At 41.4% G+C, this 16635-nt stretch overlaps 2 protein-coding genes across 2 annotated transcripts in view; both read right to left on the bottom strand.

Moving 5' to 3' along the window:
* Positions 1-213: 213 nt before the first annotated feature.
* Positions 214-11450, bottom strand: LOC118407446 (mesenchyme-specific cell surface glycoprotein-like). Its single transcript, XM_035807923.1, has 11 exons — positions 11377-11450; positions 7607-7845; positions 6713-6934; positions 6015-6219; positions 5269-5431; positions 4563-4677; positions 4002-4175; positions 3125-3444; positions 2476-2696; positions 2053-2161; positions 214-1612 (listed from the first exon to the last, which is right to left on the bottom strand). Exons 2-11 carry the CDS (start codon positions 7809-7811, stop codon positions 1532-1534), a joined length of 1815 nt encoding a protein of 604 aa, XP_035663816.1. The 5' UTR covers positions 7812-7845; positions 11377-11450; the 3' UTR covers positions 214-1531.
* Positions 11451-14769: 3319 nt separating this feature from the next.
* The window catches only part of LOC118407434 (E3 ubiquitin-protein ligase TRIM56-like), a 2944-nt gene continuing 1078 nt past the window's right edge, over positions 14770-16635 (bottom strand). The window contains exon 2 of the mRNA XM_035807909.1: positions 14770-16267. Within this exon, the coding sequence (XP_035663802.1) occupies positions 15165-16267 (1103 nt within the window). The 3' untranslated portion in view covers positions 14770-15164. The remainder of the gene's footprint in view (positions 16268-16635) is intronic.

Here is a 16635-nt window from a genome sequence, read left to right as displayed (position 1 = left end):
ACAGTGGAAGCCGCTTAATTGCACATCGCATTTGCCAGTGTGTTTCGTGCAATTATCCGAATGGTGCAACAAAGCGAAGTTCTTAAGCTGGACCGTACCGCTGTGGGATTTGCGGATTTCGTGCAATTAACAGAAGTGTGCGATTATCCGATGTGCAATTAACTGGCGTCTACTGTAATATAAAAGAAAAAGAAAAAACAAACACTAATGAAAGTGCGTGATTTTCTATTTTATTCACTTCAGCAAAAACAATCTACAGGCGTGTACCACTATTCCACAGGCACATATTATAGCAATTTTTCATTCAAATGAATTAATAACAAGATTGTTGGTTCACAACCAGTGACTATATACAATCAACAGTCTGAGTTTGGGTGCTATTCCATATTGCAGGTATAGGTGTCGCTGCTTACAATGCGGTCCCAAACGTAAAGTTATCTTCTTTGATTATCTACATCCAAACACAAGACAAATGCAAATGCAACTTTTACAGCCTTCTTAGAGTAAGGTGAAAACTGTAACTCAAATTCGTTAACTTTGGATGGATTGTTTTCAACATACAACAGCATTGAAATGGCTCTTCAGCTTACTTCTATCCTGGTATAAAAATATTCATAAAGCTGTATAACGAAAATATAAACTGGAATGTGTTGCTAAGCGCAAAGCACGGTATTTTTAGCGTTTCTTTGCGATCGTTGAGAATCAGTAAAAGCTAAAGTAGAAAGGTACCACTTGTAAGCAAATTCATAATTCAAATTCATTACCTTTATAAGGTCTAGCCTATCAAGTTAACGTTTTGTTTTTCATTCTTGCTCTAACACCTTCATCATTGTATACATGGTAACTAGATCATCCAGCTCAGTCCTACCACTTGCTACATTATGTAACTGAACACCACTGGGAGTCTGCTACTCTATCGGTCACCATGGTGACAGCTGTCTGGCCCAGGTCATTGACCTTTCATGTATTTGTTTGGAGAAGAAGGAGAAGAAGTACGAAGGAAAAACATTACTGTGAACTTCAAGGTAAACATGACAACTGACAAAAAAATGAAAATAGTATTATGCATATGAAATAACCAACAACAAAAAAACACAAGTGACCTTGGGCCACTGTAAAATTAATAAATAAAGACCTTCTGACAACAAAAAGGAAATAGACACATATTTAGCCCTAAAGAACATTTAGCATACAATATACCCACCCCGATCTCAGAACAATATTTTCTAGCAACTTTTAAAGAAAATGCCACACAAAAGTATGTGCAAACATCATATGCATTGCGGTTGTTGCGTTGCATTTGTGCGAATGTGCATAATAAAATATTCACTTCATAGGCTATGCGAGTGAAAATTTGATAGGGGGTAAATTCTCTGTTTCTCTCCTCTCCCTCTCTCTGTCCTGTTTATAAACATGACATTTGTGGACCCAATGCAAGAGCAGTTGCCGTTAACATAAAGGCACTGTGAGGGAGAAGACCAGCAACAACGTCTTGGACGGTTACGTTTCGTCATCATCTCGCTAGGAGTCGCTACTGCACGGTGTACACGGTGAGGGCGATCGCGGTGAGGTACGTCGTTAGGATACCGGGCAGCACCAGACCAGCGGATGCCTATGGAGACAAAGCAATATTGGTGTGATCGTGAAGTAATCTACTAGGAAGGAAATAATATCTGAAAAAATTGCTAACTATATAACAGGATATTCATTAATCTCCAAGCAGATTCCTCCGTGGCATAAGACAATAACATAAGCTGGGGAAGGAGTTTAGCCGGCAGAGGAGAAAATTGGCCACAGATATTCATATCGACCATCCCCCAACCAAGTAGGGGGGCCGATACCAATTATTTCTATTTCCTTCCTTTGACTCACACTTACTTTCAGGTCAGGTGACATATTAAGCAACAGGTCATTTCAACTTTAGAAGATCAAAAAAAATTGTTGGTAAGCGCTTCATGCTGTGTTCTAAAATAGCCTGTACAATATTATGAGAACATATATACCAATGGCCAATGATTTAGTTTTAGAACAACAGTGATGTGGGGAACATACCGTTACGTCGGTGTCGTCGTAGACCTCGTACACGCTGACTGTCCCGCTTACTGTGCCGGCCACCAGGAGAAGCGGTCTGCCGTTAGGACTGTCTTCTGAGGAAACGAATCTGTAGTACAGAAAAAAAAGAAGGTAAAAATGCGAGTGATGTAGCATTCGACAAGAAGCTTCTGTTGTGATCTCTAAACTAGCTACAGCAAGATATAGAGCACAAAGAGTTTGGAAACACTTTTCTATCACAACCTACTCACAGAAGTAGCCCCAGTGCTCAATACGTACCTAGATACTAGGTCACTGAATAAGCTTCGCGACGCATTTGATTGTTTGTTTACTTTGATTAACCATTCATGGAGATATCAACTTAATTTTAATTCTATTGACGGTGAGCGATTGCGAAGATAGAGTGCTTGATTTTAGATGTACCTAAGGTCTTCTGGGTCCACATCGCCGACCGTGCGTGACTCGTACGCTTCCCGCCAGGTCCCGGTAAGTTTTCCTGGCCAGTAGATGCTCTGGAAGACCGGTGAAATGAGGTCCGTGTCCGGCAGGGTGTACAGCATGATGGTGGAGGATCGCTCGTTTGCTACAAACAAAACTGTCTGGTCTCCGACCGAGCCTATCGCAACAGCCTCCGTTTCTGGTCCCTAGAAAAGATGTGTACATACTTTTAGGCTTGCCCCTGAGGCGTCGCCAAAATAATATGAAAGAAAACAAGATTTTAAGTTGTGAAGGCTAAAGATATGGGGAAAATTATATCTTTCATTCACGTTATACATTGACGTTAGGAACGAAGGCTGTAGTTATACCTTATTTAGTCTTTACCTCGACTTCAAGTTAAGTTTTGGTTCTTATCAGAAGTCCCAACAAGTCCCACTTTGACCATTTGCTGACGTCACACTTCCGTTCCGGTGATTCTAACTTGATAAGGATCAGAGGACTGATCGAAAGCTTGTTGGTAAGCGCTTTTTTTTGTGTATCATGTTGACTACCGTCACAGATGAACTTAATTTCATGTCTTTATTGTTGGTTAGGTATATAGGTTTTTATTTTCATGATTTTAATGTGTGTTCACCTTTTTACATGAAGTCTTGTCGAAGTTTTTCCTGATGTCTTTGTCGAGGGCCGACTCCTTGTAGTAGGAGTTGAAGATGTCCGGATGGTAGTTGGAGATCATCCTCTCTGCGTCGTCTCCGCTGTCCCACACCAGGCTCAGGTCCTCCGCGTCCCACACGGAGAATCCTCGGCCCCCGAACGCGTGGAGTGCCGAGAACTTTTCGTGGTTCCATCGGTCCTTCCCGTCGAAGGTGCTGAAGTGGGTGCAGGCGAGCTCGGTCTCGTCGCTCAGAGCTCTTTTCACGCGGGTGGAGGTGAAGTCGGCTCCGAGAAGGGAGTCTGTGTGATGAGGACAAGACATTTTTTCTTGAGTGAAGAAGGATAAGGCTATGATTTTGTATTCGCAAACACTTAGGACACAAAGTCACACGTGCACAGGAACCCACTTATAATTACACACACACACATGCGCACTCGTACACTGGAAACACGTACAGTGTCACACATGTACACACACACACATTTGAACACACACGCACACACACACATACACACACACACGTACACACACACTCACACACACACACATGCATGGATGGATCCGGAAGCAGGTACTAAAGCAGACATCTTAACAGACTCCGCCGAGTTGCGCAATGAAATTGCGCCAACTTTACAAATTTGCGCCAATTTTTCCATGTGGCCTGTAAAAACACGTGACTTTTACAAACAAAATTACCGCGCCTCGAACGTCATGGACATGGTTTTTTCAAATCTTTCAAACATCTGAGGAAAAAGTAGTGATATCATGCTGAAATTTGCGCCGATTCGCCAATTGTCCGATGAAATTTGGCGACTAGCACTAATTATACAGTTAATAAGTACGTTTCTCTCAATACCTTTCATTATATCTCTCCCCTTGACAATGTCGGTGAATCGTTCCCCGCCTATCTGGATCTTCTTGTTGTCGCCCTCGTTAGCGGTAAGGATGTAGTGTCTGTCGCGGTGGGTGAAGCTCTTCATCCCGTCCGGCTGGAACATGCTGTAGATCGGCCACTCACGGAGGTTGATTCCTACACGGTAACAAGGGGTAAGGGAGGAAAGTCAGCATATATTACACAATACCCCGAAGGTAACTAAAACGTAAAACATTTGCAAGCAAATATGTAGTCTAACCTATACACATGGTCTAAGTCTAACAAACGCAAACAGCTGGTTTCTTTATTGTAGTACTCAAACCAAGGAGGTTAAGAAAAGAAGAACAAACACATGTCTCATCTATAGTGTCCACCTCTTCCAGCTCTGTTCTAATGCTACATGATGTAACCGAATGGCGTGCAATTTTTAAGTAACTATGGTTGTTGACATTCAAAATTTGTTTGGAGAAGAGGGAGAGGAAGAAGAGAAAGAAACCGAAAACAGGACGCGAGAGCCTGTTTGAACCAGCCTTGCAACTTTACCTCCATCTTCGTCGCTTGTGTCCAGGCTCGCTGTGCCCCAGTATTTGGACCCGAGGGGGTAGATTTCTTCAAAACTCGCAGTCTCCATGTCGAGCACGGCTATGGCGTTGTTTTCCTGTAGCACAGATTAACAATATTTTAACGTTCAGTGGTTACATCCCAATGACGTTTTAACAGTTGTAGGAGCTCCCAATAGACTCAATAGCACAACATTATTTTGTATCACAAGGCACGAGGGCCACATCCATCTTGTTGATAAACAATCTTAATCGTGAATTTCTCTTTAACAAATTAAAGGCAAAGACAAAAGTTTTTGTACACTTATAAATGCCATAGCCTTAGCCATAACAGATTATATTGATCATCCTTTCTTTTTCAATCCCGGCTACTAGTATATCAATCCCGGCCCATAATAGCTTTCCGTGAACTATAAAATGTCCACGGTGAAATGTCATGTATACCACACTAAGGTCAGGAAAAGGATGTCGACCCATAATACTACAGTACCTGAAATTACTGCAAGTGGGACACAAATCGTCATGCTTCATCCAAACCTCAGTAACTACCTTTTTTTGACGTAGCACAATTAATTGAAACCCACCAAAATGATCTTGAGTCATAGGTACAAAGTACTACATAACCAAAAACAGTACCTCCATCAGAGGTGAACCTCCCTCCCGGAGTACACGACATTTTGTGGTCTTACCTGAAGCACGACGTATGCCTTGGTCTCGTTGTGGCTGAACGCCAGATATTCCGGCTCCAGGGATTGCGACAGGCTGAACCTGGTCACCCCGGTGTTGTTCTCTGGACCATGCGTCACTTCCGGGAACAACCACCTTAGTCCCTTCGCTTGATACCTGTAAGCACTGCGTAAAAACAAAACAAAAGATTTTTTACCACCATGAAAACTTGAGGTATTTTACATGAAATGTAAGTTTTGGTTTGTTTCTTTGTGTGTATGTGTGTCTATAGCAATAACGTATGAATCTCTGTATGGATTGTGATAATAATTGGTGTGTGTGTGTGTGTGTGTGGGGGGGGTGATGTGAGCACGATGGTGAAGGCCCTCATGCGGCTGACCTTGGTACTTCAGCGAAACTACATTTTTTGTTTCTTTTGTCCTGGTCATGCCTGTGTCTTGTTTCTTTACTTTTTAGGCAGAATTTGATTCAAAACAGATTGTCGACGCAAATCTACGTTCTACGAATAATACGTTATTTTGGAAATGTTGTATTCATCAAAATATTAGATGGTTCATCCCCCCACAAAATTGATTGACAGAAACTTTAGACAACATGACCGACTAAAGATATTAATGAGATTGTTGTGTTCCATACCTTTCTCTGTATTTTAGAAATGGAACTTTCCTTGTTTTTATTGGTCATAATGCTACAGCAAAACAAAGCAAACAAACAAACTAGTAAACAAACAAACAGAGAAATTGCTTACTGTTGCTCGAACTTGTGGAAGGTTGCTGTCCGGACGATGGGTTCGATCTCGTTGGCGAGGAAACCCGACCTGAACTCGATAATCGTCGCCGAGCCTTCGGGATCCACGATGTCTCCCGACTCGGTGTTCGCGGGTTCGCCCTCGTTACACGTGACCAACTTTCGGCAGTCCTTGGTGAACTTCAGCATATCCGGTAGGGGGCCAACTGTGGATGAAAATCATAAAATAAGATACACAATTTTTATACTGTCTGAATTGCAAAAAAAGCTATTTTTCTGTGGTGATAATACAACTTTCAAGCAATAAGACTTCAACTAGAAATGTAACATTTGCAAGCAGATATTGCCCTTATATGACGGTATACTATCACAAACTACCGCTTTGTTTATCCAAGGAGGTAAAATGCCTTGGTTTATCCTTGCTCAAAACACATTCATACATGTATATGGTGACCGGCCCCTCTTGTTCTGTCCTACCACTTGCTACATATTATGTAATCAAACACCATAGTCTGCTACACCTCCCGTAACCATAGTGATAGCCACCTGTATAGTTCAGGTCATATACCATGTTTAAAAAAAAAAAAAAAACGGAGCAAAAACAATATAGAAATATGTTTCCCTTAGTGAGGATAAACATAAGTGTATGACATACAAGATATAAATGACAAAAATGTTCAGAAAAAGTAAGCCTCCTACCTTGAATTGTATGGATCAGACGCAAGTCGTTATTGACTGGGTCGTACATTTCGTAGATGGCCACCGTCCCGGGTCTTGTGATGGGTTCGGCCTGCAAGGCCACCGCTATGTAGTTCCCGCAGGAGTCTATGTCAGTAGCGCGCCCTGGCAGATACTGCCGGAACACCACCCTCGGTGCGCTCGGATACCGGATGTCGATTATGTTGAGAATGGTCGCGTCACCTGGAGGTTTGGTAAGATGGAGGCAAGCATATTTAGCTGATGCGGTAGAAACCAGTTAATTGCAACAACGGATAACCGCACAGTTCTGTTAATTGCACCAAAAATGCCGCGGTGGTGCGGTCCACCCGGATAACTTCGCTTCATTGCACCATCTGGATATTTGCACATTGGCATATATGGAGTGTGCAATTAGGGACTTTTATACTGTTTATAGAACACAGTCAGCAATAACCAAAAGAAGGTTTCAAATATAGGGCAATAGAATAATTATTTACAATGGCTATAGTTAAGTTATGAAGCAAGAAACAGAAAATCTTATATACGTCCGAATTTCTTTAATATTAGCCCTTTAATATTAGCCCTAGATATCACAGTGTTACTAGTGTAGTGATCTTTCCCTTCACCCTTTAATCAATCACAACTATGTCTTCCAAATAAGGGAAAATTCGTCAGGACGACTGTCCATGGATTGTACCAAACTACTTTCAAGAAGGGGGTGTCAGTCTATCTGTACTGCTGCACTACCCGACAACGCTGCTAGGGGGACCAAAAATGACCTTAGTACCTACCCACTTACACAAGAAAACACAAGCACAACACAAACACAACTATAAACAGTACCATATAAACAGTTCCAGGGGTAACAACAAAAAGCGATTTGTTTATACATACCTACGGTGTATATGTGGTGGTTCCTTGCATCGTAAGTGATTTGTTCTACGGCGCCGTGGTCTCCCATGGCATACAGGGGCGTACCGTCAAACTCAAATCCGTGCGGTAGGTACACTGAGGACACCTGGCGGAGTGTGACGGCACTCCAGGCACTCGGGATGACCACCATGACCAAGAATGCCGACCAGAACATGGATGTAGACATCTCTGTTTTGGAAAAGATCTCGGAAGAAACCAACCTGAGGAAAAAATACAAAGGAACTCAAGTCAGCTATCATGAAATTATTACTATAGGAAGGAGTTTTGCCCAAGTGTGTAGTGAGAAAGGCGTTATTTTTAGGTGTTGAATCATCTCCGAGGAGATGTGAAGAAGTAATTGGTCTGACTAAAATAGCCGCCGACCGCAGGGGTTAATGACCGCAGACCACTGGGGTTAATGACCCCCGTCCTATGTCGGGGAAGGGGCTATTGACACAGTTAGCGAGGTAAGCGAGAGATTGTGTACAACGCTGAGCTTTTATCTGATAAAAGTTTCTTGTGTAAACACAGGCTAGTCTTGTGATAAGAATGGTAAATTGTTATTGTAGTTAGTGTTGTTGACTTGCAGTCTGGTATCCAGCCGTATTATATAGCTCCCGAATGACACGGGAGCTATATAATACGGCTGGATACCAGACTACAGTTTACCTAATTCTTTAGCCGCATGAGATGGTGAATTAGAACATTATTTGGCCGTTGATTTTAGGAAGTAAGAAATGCTACTTCACATTATAGGATAAAGTACACACTAGTCCTACATAATATCAAAAAGCATTTTGTATTCTGCTATAAAGTACTAACAAGTTAGTACTCAAATGAAGTACGGGCGTAATCTCAGCCAATGGCTGAAAACAATGTGTTTGACAAGGTCTGACAAAATTCAGGTTCCAAAACTAATTTTAGGGGTGACAAGACAAACTCGTCTTCTTATGTGTTATCTATTATCTTGTGAACAATTGGCCTTCTTTGTGTGCTTATAAATTATTGCCCTCATTTATGCCGAAACTTTACATGATAAAGGAAGCGTGCACACGTGTAGGAAATGCATTGGTAGGGTCTGCATGGATTTTTAAGTGAGTGTCATATTACAAAGCAACGTTCAATACACAGCTTCCACCTCACAGAAGAATACTGACTACAAAATTTGTCAAGTACTGTGACTTTATACCCTGTTTAAAGTACTACTGGGGACGGGGTATGGGGACAAATAATGTTCATGACGTGTCACGTGATTGATCACGTGAAACTGAAGTGTAGACACGCCCTCAGCACGTGGTCCTTGGATGTCACCTGCGGCTACCATTGAAATTAAAGTGCACAGAACACTTGACTTGGGGCGACAGTATATAACGTTACACTGGGCGTATGTGTGTCAATGACGTCGTGTGTACTTTTGGTCGCCAGATCTGGTCAGACACCTGTGCTAACAGAAACCGTTGTGCGACACGTCAACTTCAACGACTTGACCAAACAGTCCGACTAAATCGTCGTCCAAGCTGAGGTTAGGCTCTAACTCTGATCGGCGGACAAAAAATTCAGGGAAACCTGACAAAATTACATAGATATGGCCATCTAAAAAAATTCTCAAAACAAGCCAAAACCTAACCTTTTCTTGGAGAATAGCATGCGCTACTAGTGGCTTCTCAAACTGACCCCCTATTGCGAGTCCCTGGCTGCGAGAGTTTGTGTAATACATGCTTAAACATGTATAATAAACCAGGGTTTGACATATACTTTTCCGGCATATAGCTGCAATGGTACACTATATATATGCATGCTAATGCACATGCTATATGCATTGACTTCGAATAGTGTTACTTGCATAGCAACAACTTATCTTCAAATGCTGGCGTCCTAAGTTCGAACTTTGTAAACAAATAAATAGCATTTGTCGTTGCGTAGCTAGGTCTTCCAATTCGAATGGTTTGTCGGCATATTTTCATTAAGAGTTCCTAAGACAATCCGACTGACCAAAAGAGTCAAGGCGAAATGCATCCCCACCTTAACGCTGGTTCACCTTTATCTGGGAGGTAACCTATATCCGTTGTCTAAATAAAATGTGCAGCTGAACAAATAAATAAATAATTGAATTGAATAAATGTATTTAGGGATATCAAGTCGAAAGCCTGATGATAATTTGATACTGCAATGTTTTCAAAGTACCGTTGTTTGAAACCGCTTCCGCTGATTTGATATCCCTAAATAAATACCCTGTTTTTTAAAACAATGGATATAGGATACCCCCTCGGATAAAGGTGAACTAGCTTTACTGCCCACCCAAGTAACAACGGCCTCCTTCTTATATTCCATCGTCAGCGTTCGTCCTTATTGAAGGACACAGTGTGTCATATTACCTTGCATCATATGACCTTGCAACCAATAACAGACGATAGCTTTCAAAAGAAGGCCTCCCAGGATGACGTTTAGAAACTTTTGGTTTAGATATATATGGGGCTAACTAACGAAGAGGGTGCTAACGTTCGTATCTTCGTTGGGCGCATGGTAGGGTGATTTTTATGTTCGCAGACTTTTATGCTGAGATGTCTTTTGCCACCCCTAGTGATTACGCTAAAGTTTCAACAATCACAGTAAATTTTCTACGGACCAGGCAACCGAATCCCACTTGTGTAGTTATTTCTCTCGTTTTTCCCACCATAAATCCCCGTCCTTGTCTTATTCACATGCTAGTATACATGACCGCATGCAAAAGCAAAAGACCGAAAATTCGAATTGAGCTACATACATATAACGTTATATGTTTGTGTCAACATCGAACGAGAGTATAAAGCTTCATCAAGTCTTCGGTTAGGTATGCATTTTTCTAACGGCTTTTAGCTAAGCTATAAATAGCCATACAAAGTAAACTACAATATTGCTAAAACAACAACAACAAGAGAAGCGAACTCCTACCAGCAAAAAACAAAACAAAAAACAGGGAAAATATTTAGATATAACGTTAACACAAAATCATGAACTGCGTTCTTTGTATAATGTCGCTAGTGTTCAACATGATACGTTGGGTCATTGTACCACACACAATGGGTAAATTATAGGATTAAAAGAAGAAAAAAAGAGAGAGAGGAAAATACAACTGAAAAAAAATGTATGAATACATAGCCAATTTCCTTGATGTAACGTCAACTGTCATTCCGTTTTGTATATGTTTACGGCAACAAATCGCCCATTTCAGCGCTACTTTGTGACAGTAGTCTTACTGTAAATGGAAAAATATTCGTGATTGTTTTAACGTTATATTCGAGGTTTTCACGGTAACGGCTTCATCTCGAAATAAAAGCCATTTACAGTAAAACTCTGCATTTAGCAGTATCAACCACGCAAAAATAACCGAGAGTATACACTCAATTTTCTACCCACTGCGAAATTTAAAACAAGTGAACATTTCCCACTTTACGGTATAGTATAGTCTGGTAGACTGTAAGGTACGTGTGTTTGTGTCACTGAAGATTACAATTGCAGGACAAAAATATATCGTACGTCAATCGCACGACTGCGCACAAGATCGGACCTAACGTACACACAACACATGCAAAACATCTCTCTTGTGAATACCATCATCTATATTTTCAAAGTTTATGTGTCACCAAAATATTCCGAAATTTCGGTCAATGAAAGATCATGAAATTTTAAGACATCGGGCGCCTGATAATTATATTGTAATCTAGGTATAAACATGAGGGAAAAACAAACAAATGAACAAACATTCCACTTACCTATAAATAGATTAAAACTGTGGCGGATATGTAGTTCGCTCTCACACACACGTGCGTTCTTGGACCTGTTCCGAGGATGGTATGCTATGCCAAGATTCGTTCTCATAAGATGTGCCAGAAACGGTAAAGTCCACTTAGGACAGAAAAAGGGTTTTCTATGTCACATGTTTTGAGACAAAAAGCATATAGTTATTATAAAATTGATTTTTTCGTTAGAAATAAGAATCTTTATTACTTTATTAGAAAAGTTGCTATAAAGTTTTTTGACTGTTTCTCTAAACTGTAAAGGTTTTTTAATTTCTAAAAACTGAAAAACCCCTCAAATAGAATAAAGTTGCCCAAATCACGGTCATTTTACAGTATCGTCGAGGGTCGTATCGTGGTAGCCATGTGGGCCGGTGTCCTGTACATGCGTTTGATTGGTTCCCGCCTTCGGCGAGCCCTTTTCGTCTGCGTGATCGAATTAGCCTCGGCCAATCAGGTGGCGTTACTGGTGTGACGTTGCGGGGACACGTGCGCGTGGGACGGGGCGGATTCACGTGTGTGCGGTCCGTGTGAGCTCTGCGGGGTAAAACATGGGAGTCATGGGGGTATATCCTTTTTCAACGTGCAGCACCTACTCAAGTTACCGACACCACCTATAAATCAACGTTTATACAAATACATGATGCAGTGCAAGCAAAGAAAAGGCCGAGAGGTGAAACGATATGTATATTTGTTTGTATTGCATATCCGGTACTTTCTAAAACGTACCGCCCCGTGCAGAAACAGTATATGATCTTTGATATAATACGGCTTTTGAGATCTAAGTTATGAACGAAGTCCTCGCCCTTGTCTTCTTCACATGCACAAGACAGTTTGGGAGGGGGGAGGGGGGTATTATTATGAACCTTAGCCAGGTCACCAGGTCACCTAAATATAATGCAAATAACGTTAGATTTGGACGATAAAAACTAACGTTACGTGGACTTATTAATCCGTTGTTCAATAATATTTGTATTACACACTATTGTCTTTGATATTACTTCAGAATTATTAGTATTGAAAGTGACACAACTAAGACATTTAAAATTGATTCTAATGAATGAACGGAGAAGACTTTAAATGTACGTTCCTGGTCTTACAAGCTAAGAACAGGTCAGGATGATAAGGAATTCTGGGAAGTTCTAAATAATCTAAGTACAATAACTATATATAGTACTAGTTCTTTATATGAAACTAGTAATTTGTACTTCGGGCATAGTCTCCAAGCAGAGGTTAGACTCCAGCTGGATTTATTTTTACGTTGTTTGAGTCGTTTTTATAACGTTTATGTCTCACGGCCATGTAAAAAAATAAAAGCCGGATAAAAACGACTAAAAACGTCAAAAAACAGACTGAGTCAAACCTCTGCTTGGAGAGTACTTCTGACACACAGTTGTATGTTAGGTATAGTGGAACATGATACACTTGTGTACAGTGACACAGTTGCGCAATTGACCGAACACGCCCGCCTTTGTGTGTGATTGCGTGAACAGGGCATGTTCGTACTGTGACTAGGAGGTATTCTGGGACAACCTCTGTATACATGACCATGGTAGCCCTGTGGGATATGCATGATGGTGGTAAATATACCATCGTGAGCTTCCAGATGTCTCTACGGTGCTAAGGTGCTGCCCGCCCGCCCAGTTCTTTCATTGGCTCGGAGTTGCATGCGACAAAAAGGGAGTAGTTGCGGTAAAACTCTCTTTCTCGCCCGCATAGCCCAGGAGTAGGGAATTTCCCTAATAGCCTATGTAACCCCTGCTTCGCCTAGTGGGTCAGTTAGTTTTCGCTCATAGTGAGCAATTGAGCTGGTCTCCATCATGATGTTTCTGACCTTGGCAGAAGAGATGCCGTTACAGTATACAATGTAACCCGAAACCTTGAGAAGTTGAGTGGCTTTCGGGTCCCACCTTGAAATCAGGTCTTGTTTACGTGGAGATCATTAAGTAAAAGAAACAAAAATAGACAACCTTTTCCTATATGTTGAAGATTATATTCTTCAAACAGAGTTTCGGCTACGGCTGTGTTTTAAGCTATGAGTTTTTATCGGGCTTTCTATTTTGTGCTTTTTTAAAATTTTTTTCTAAAATGTCTTCCAGCCAAAAACAAAAGAAAACAGCACAAAATAGGAGACCCGATAAAAATGCATAAAACAAAACGTTTAAAAACAACAACAACCAACTAACAGAAGGAGCCAAACCTGTGCTTGGAGAGTAGAAAAATCGTAAATCACCAAAGTACTCCTTTCTCTGCTTATCACTCAGCATTTGGGAAATTTAGTAGTTTAGAGGACTACACAATAATGTAGTACTTGAACACACACCACTATCAGCGGACTACTCCTTGTTGTCGTGATGGCGCAAATAAAACTTGTGTGGCCCAAGGGTCATTGAATGGGAGATGGGTGCCACTCTTGGATCAAAGGGAGGACCTTGATATTACTTGTTATTCAAATTAACTAATAGATAAATTCACAATCCATCCACAGGTTCTGAAGTTATGCTGACCACAAACACACTGACACATTAAATACAATATTGTATATCCCCCTATGGGCTACAATGACAAGTGCATGCACCAAAGAAGTGTTACGAAATACCAGAACTACAAGAATGTACACCTGTGACTGTATTTCTGATATTTTTCACAGGTTGTAATGTCTCTTTTCGAACATATTTGATAGCTTACATTTGTATCTTTTTTTTTTTGTGAATTTCTTTTTTTTATAATACCCTGCATGTAATCAACGTAACAATTGTAACAAGTTCGTGACAAGTTTAAGTTCTTGAATCATCAAAGTATATAAGGATACTTATGCCATTTTGATACAATCATAATACTAGTACATGGTTATCACCAGCAAGCTTACCAATTTTCATCAGTTTACCCAGCAACAGCATGCAAAATACCCACTTGCACACTGCAACCACTTTTTGCTTGGTGCAACTTACTTCTAAACTCAGGTTGCACAGGGTGCAACTTACATTTGAAGATTTTGAGCTTCAGAATTTGATTTTGTCGTCAATTTACTTGGAAGAAATAAATGGACTGAGGCAGCTCCGTTTCATAATCAACCAAAAATGTATGTATTGTACCTTTTTTTTCAGAAATTAGTGAATTGTAGGTGGTGCAACTTGATATTAAGTTGTGCAACCTAGTTTTTGCCCCAGGTTGCAGACTGTGCAACCTGGCTCAGAAAAGTATTCTGTACACTGTTACCCCAAAAAAGATTTTCATGACAATACTGTAGATCGTAGAATGTACAAAGCGGTTGCAAAATGAGCATATGTAGGTAAATGCACTGAGTATTCTCTGAAAATCCTGCGGTGATATGGAATTGACTTTCCAGCAAAGTAAACTGACCTGTTGTCAATCACTTTAATAAAAAAACTGCCACAACATAATGTTTAACTTTCTAGGAGAGTTTGAGAAGCCTACTATATCATACTATGTTAAATATACTCCAAAGTCAAGTTCTTGCTTGTTTTACATAAATCTGTCATAGTTCTGTGCTCTCCCACCATTTGAAACTATGCTGTGCTGACAAATATGTGACTGATAGTATTTAGTGATGTCAGAAAGCCGCATGTCCCAGTGAGTCAGTTCTACCATAATATTAATATAAATAGAGCTTTTAACTATGTACAGCCTCATTACTCTAACGGGTACCTACTGGCTGTCTCTCAAGGTGAATACTCAAGGTGAATTAAGCCTTGTAAAATTTGTAAACCTCTTCAACCTTGACCGTAACTTGTAAACGTCCTCTACTTCGTCGATCCCCTCCAATTCATCGGAACCCATCCTCGGGTAAGCCAGCCTGCAAAGCTCGTAACACGATAGGTTCCCACGGCTTGCGCCCCTTTCTCTTCTCCTTCCAATTTTCCATCATGCATTTCTTCGAAGACAATGTCGCCAATAATGTCTTCTTCTTTTTCCTTGCTTTCCTTATCCTTGCTCCTAGGATTGAACGCGACATTGCTGATGCAGTTAGGGATGTTTGGGGTCAGACCTTTCAGCAGAGGATCGAGGCGTACTGTGATGTCCGAGTGAACGTTCATGACATCAAAGTCGCTACCGTGTTCTACTATTTTCCGCGAGAAGTCCACCGCGCTCGACAGACAGCCTACTAGTAAGGTGCTCTCAACACTGTCCGCTGCAGCAGAGAGCAGCTTGGAACGGTCGGTTGTCACGGTCGCTAACTTGTCTTTCAGTTCAACCTGCTTGCGTCTCAAATACTTGATTGCTTCCTCTGTTGCGGTATCTATGTCTTCTGCAGCTTTTTTGCTGTTGTCCTCTAGTTCCAATTGCTTCCATGTAATCATACTTTCGACGTCTTGATTTTCAATGATTTTCTGCATGGCGGCTTCCAGTCTATCTTCAATATCTGCCCGCACATCCCCCACGGCGTCTGCTAAGCAGCCATACTTGTGATCCTTGTGCTGCAGTACCGTGCAGTCTCGACAGATGGGGTGCTTGCACTGCTCACAGTAAAACTTCAGCTTCTCGTCCCGGTGTTTCGGACATACTGGAAGCGAACTCGACTTGAACGACCTCATCTTGGTGATCAGCTGCTCTTTCAGCTTTGCCATGTTGACGACTTCGTGGTCGCGTGTGTGCTTGTAGCGGCGGTGGGCGCGAGAACATTCCTCGCACAAGAACTCCTCACAGACGACACAGCCTTGTACGGCCAGTCCTTCATCGCAGAGGTCACATGACACTTTGTCGTTTCCCTTGCTAAGCAAACTCTTGTGAGACCGAATGGTGTCACTCAAGCTCACGATGAAGAAGTTGTCTTTGAACCCAGCGACGCCCCCTTCTGGAAGCATGGTCTCACTCCGACATGTTGGACACGGAAACTGTTCCTTCCCTACAAGGGAATCATCACACAGTTACAATATATCAAGGATGTTAGATGAGACCTGGCTTGTATACGTATACTACTCTCCAAGCAGAGGTTGAGTCGCGTAGATATAGTAGTAGTCGGAAAAATTACAACGGGACTGTAAGAGGAGCGCCGGTGTAATTTTTCCAACAACAACTATATCTGCGCGACTCAACCTCTGCTTGGAGAGTAGTATACGTATACAAGCCAGGTCTCATCTAACATCGTTGATATATTGTAACTGTGTGATGATTCTCTTGAAGGCAAGGAACAGTTTCCGTGTCCAACATGTGGGAGTGAGACGATGCATCCAGAAGGTAGCGTCCCCGGATTGAAACAAAACTTCTTCAGCG

The sequence above is a fragment of the Branchiostoma floridae genome, unplaced genomic scaffold (genome assembly GCF_000003815.2).
Source record: "Branchiostoma floridae strain S238N-H82 unplaced genomic scaffold, Bfl_VNyyK Sc7u5tJ_1342, whole genome shotgun sequence".
NCBI lineage: Eukaryota > Metazoa > Chordata > Leptocardii > Amphioxiformes > Branchiostomatidae > Branchiostoma > Branchiostoma floridae.
The sequence above is the reverse complement of the archived record's forward strand: the minus strand, read 5'-3'. Positions and strand labels throughout refer to the sequence as shown.